This window comes from Coffea arabica, chromosome 9e, assembly GCF_036785885.1.
Source record: "Coffea arabica cultivar ET-39 chromosome 9e, Coffea Arabica ET-39 HiFi, whole genome shotgun sequence".
NCBI lineage: Eukaryota > Viridiplantae > Streptophyta > Magnoliopsida > Gentianales > Rubiaceae > Coffea > Coffea arabica.
In genome coordinates, this window is record NC_092327.1 from 40394509 (window position 1) to 40398681 (window position 4173).

Below are 4173 nucleotides of genomic sequence, written 5' to 3' on the forward strand. Positions count from 1 at the left end.
TGCATTCCATTATATTTATTTACTTTTTTAAATTAATCTTATAATTTTAAAAATATGGTACTTGAAATACATCTTAAACCATTAGAAAGATCCTATTTTTAAAAAATTAAAACTTTCTTTACGGGAGGCATGATTTTCAAAAGTGAAACATATTGCAAGCATCATCAGAGCTCTTCCAGCAGGCCCACACCCAAGACAAAGAGCATATTGCAAAATCAGCCCCTCAAATATGTACGAATATCAGAAAAGGATTCGTCTGAGTTTCGGACATTTCGAAGAGTCCCCCCCCCCAAAACACACATTTTTTTTACCAGTGATTATGTTTCAGTAGGAATGTGATGAGCCAATGGCCTCTGTGTCTGTGGCTTCATCCTTTTGTTTCCGCCATTAAAACTTCGCCATCCATTTTTAACCTAAGAAATCAACACCCTCCATCTGTTCTCTTCTATAAAACTCCTCGTCAAGATTCCCCTTGTGGCGGCCCCCTCTCAACACACCAAAGGAAAAAGAGAAGGAAGAAAAAGCACGGGCATGAACGGTCTGTCTTTGTCGCCGCCTTGTCGACCTTGAATTTTTCCGACAAGGGTTCAATTATTTGCAGCTTCTTGTCAAATTCTCGACAAAATTTTGTGTGAATGGGTATGTTTGCTTTTGAATTTTGTATACTTCGGCTTAACCATTGAATTTTGAAGTTTTATTAAGTGCTTTGTTTGCTTTTAATTCTTCAATTGTTCGACCGGATTCAAAGAAATAATTCATCAGCTTTGGGGGAGTTTTTGCTGTTTTATGTATCTTGATCCCATGTCGCCCTGCCCTTAATTGGAGGCTTTTAAACTTGTTCTGCTTGTGAGAATTCAATTCCTTTATGCCTGAATCGATTGAAGATTTTAGCTTTATCATGCTTTTTGGGCTCTGTTTTTTCTAGGGTTTGACATCTGGTTGACCCCGTATCGAATTTAGGCTTCTGATCGAGTGTAGGTAGGCTTTTTGAGTTGACTTGGGTCATTTTCGTAAGATTGTATCTAATTGGTAAATCTGCCAGCGTTTTGCTGGTATAATGGACGACGGAGAGCTTGAGTTTTCAAACCATGAAATGTTTTCGAACTCGAGTTTTGGTGATCTTCCGAGTAGTTGCTCTATGGGTAGCTTCCTTGATGAAATTCTTAAAGATACCCATGCCTGTACCCATACCCATACTTGCAACCCGCCTGGTCCCGATAACTCGCACACCCACACTTGTTATCATGTCCACACAAAAATTGTGCCTGCCCCAAGCGAAGATAAGACCCCCACTGATGACACTGCTGAGTCCACTGAAAAGAAGTCAAAGAAACGACCTTTAGGGAACCGTGAAGCTGTGCGCAAGTATCGGGAGAAGAAAAAGGCTAGGGCTGCTTCATTGGAGGATGAGGTTGTTAAGTTGAGGGCTTTGAATCAGCAACTGATGAAGAGGCTGCAGGGTCAGGCTGTTTTGGAAGCTGAGATTGCAAGGCTTAAGTGCTTGCTTGTGGATATCAGAGGAAGGATTGAAGGTGAGATTGGATCTTTCCCATATCAGAAGTCAGCCAACAAGAGTGGGGATGCTTATCTTGCTAATCATAATCTGCCGGCTGCATATGTGATGAATCCGTGTAATGTGCGATGTGATGATCAACTTTACTGTCTTCATCCTGGATCAGAAGGCAGAAGTGCTGAAGCTGCAACATTGAATGGTCAAGGCTTCAATGATTGTGAATTTGAGAATCTTCATTGTTTAGGCAACCAAAATTCAGGCTTGAAGGAGCTTCCTGGTTGTGGAATGGGCAATGGCGTGCCTTCTACCAATACTTCTAACGGGAATAAAAAAAAAGGTGACATATAGCCTACATTTCTATGTGTAATTATTAGTCATCATTCTGGAAAATAGGTTATTGAACTTGATTATAGTTAGAAGAAGGCTTTCTCTGCCTCAAAAATGTTTAAAGTTCTATTTGTTGCTAGTCTCTTGTGCGGCTGTTTTAAACTACTTCCTTCATCTTAGTTGTTGTGCTTGTCATCTAGTGTCGTTTCTTATTTTCTTCATTACTAATTAATGGGTGCTTTTAATCTTCTTCAGAACATTAGCTTCAAGGGTTAGCCTTTTTCAGCATATATGTCGTAATGGATTTCTACTTTCTTGCCTACTTGATTATTGCTATTGGATCATGCATATGCAGTTGACTCTTTCAGGTTGTTCACTGTTGAGGCTTTTCTGGATATATAAAATGCAAACATGATATATATGTAAATACCTACATAGATCACAATTTTTGAGTATTGTTACATTTATTGTTTTTTGTGTGTATGCATGTATTAGTTCCCATGACAAAGCTGTAATATGTTCAGTGTCGTTTTGGTTTTCTCTTTGCAACCTATAATTGAAGGTTTTTTGGTTTTTATGGTAGTTTCTCTATCAACATGTTTGATTGCCATGGTCATTTGTTTGCTTCATCCTATAGTCGTACTTGTTTTTGGGCTTTCGCATATTTTTTGAACTGTAGCAAGCAACAGTAGTCAAGCACCAAACTTTTCAGTTCTTCTTTTGTGAAAAAACTGGGTGAGTTTAAATCCTAATCCACTTCGTACTAACAAGACATATATGATTGGGTCCCTTAGTACAGACATTGTATAGCGAGATGACTTCATGCAAAATAACATGAGCGCACCTCATTTTAAATGGTTAGCCCAAATTATGTCAAGTAAGATTGATGAAAAATTGCAGTCTGTTTCTCCTACACATTTTCCTGAGCATCAAATTGGTGGTTAAACTTATTGTGTCGTCATATAAAGGAAAGGCTGAAAATTAGTTAAGACTTTTTGAAGTTTGACATTGGGTTCACAACTTCCAAAAGTGCATTTGTAAATGACTAAATGTTGGACATGAAGTATCATTTTAACCTCTGAATTATATAATTTCTAATTTTTTTTTGGGTTACTATAGCTGCCTATCGAGAAATACTTGAGGAACTTGGCATGTTTGCCGTGTGTAGCGTCAGTCAGGAAAAGTTTCATTTTTATAAATTCTCTCAGTTACTTAAATTTGACATTCTCTAAGAATTTAATCCCCATCTTTAACATCTTGGTAAATGTCAGCAGATGAGTCTGTAATTTGAAAATAGGTTCTTATGCTATCCGAGTTAGCTTCTGCTAGCTACTTTTGGAGACTATTTGTACTTGTTACAATTTTTGAATAGTTTGGGTAGGCATATTTGAGATATATTGCTAGACTGTTCTTTTGTATGACCTCAAATGCTGTTGATCGGAATCGACATTTGAATTGTAAAATACTTGGATTAAATGTTTCCCAGTTATCTTGGAGATCATTGGCAAATTTTATTCTATTGGGTAGACATTTTCCTTATATATGATCCCTTATCATTTCTCTTGTTGTTTTTGGGAAAATTTTTTTTTATATGATGTTGAATTTTTTTTTTTTTTTTTTTGCATTGTTCTACCAGGAGTTGCACGCTCAGGAACAGGAGGTTGACAAGCTATCCTGGAAGCTTCCTCATTGTTTTCTTTCAGAGCCTGGAAGTTAGGTCATCACCCCTTGATCTTTTAAGCTCCATAGGGGGGGATTGTTTTCAGATCTTTATGAACCATCAGCAGCCTTTATTTTGTGAATGTTATGTAAAGCAGAATCGCTCCCTTAGTGTAGCTGGCAGATGCTATGAAGGGGAAACCAAATTTCTTGGTTTTCTATAAGCTTGATAGCTTTCTTCATCAGCGGTTTATTCTTTTTTTCCAGACACTAACTATTGTTATTTAATGCGTTTATTCCTTATGTGTCTAACATTTTACTTTAAAAAAAAAAAGCTTTTTAACTTTTTCATTCTTGCAAAAATTTTGTGCCTCCCTGAAAGCTGCTGTGGTAGATGGCTCTTGTCACATCCAACCATCGGATTCTTTATTTTGAAAGGTCTCGGCTCTTTGGTGTTGATGCCGCTGCTGATGCTTTTTGCTGTTTCACCTTGCCGTTTATTCCATTGAAAGGGGTACAGAACGGGCTTCTGATAAAGATCGGGAATTTCTTTTCCTTTGGGTTTTTGTTTTCTTAGGTTTGCTTTCTTTCTTTTACAGTTATCTTTACCAAGCTTTAAGGATCCCTTCCTTGAAATTTTTTTTTTTTTTTAAAAGGCGACCTACCTTACAAAT

The 4173-nt window shown here is 37.3% G+C and overlaps 1 protein-coding gene across 1 annotated transcript; it reads left to right on the top strand.

Moving 5' to 3' along the window:
• The first annotated feature begins 309 nt into the window (after positions 1-309).
• On the top strand, positions 310-3802 carry LOC113710440 (basic leucine zipper 23-like). The gene is made up of 3 exons (XM_027233452.2): positions 310-639; positions 926-1850; positions 3477-3802. The coding sequence occupies exons 2-3, from the start codon at positions 1058-1060 to the stop codon at positions 3503-3505; spliced, it is 822 nt and encodes a 273-aa protein (XP_027089253.1). The 5' UTR covers positions 310-639; positions 926-1057; the 3' UTR covers positions 3506-3802.
• The last annotated feature ends 371 nt before the right edge of the window (positions 3803-4173 follow it).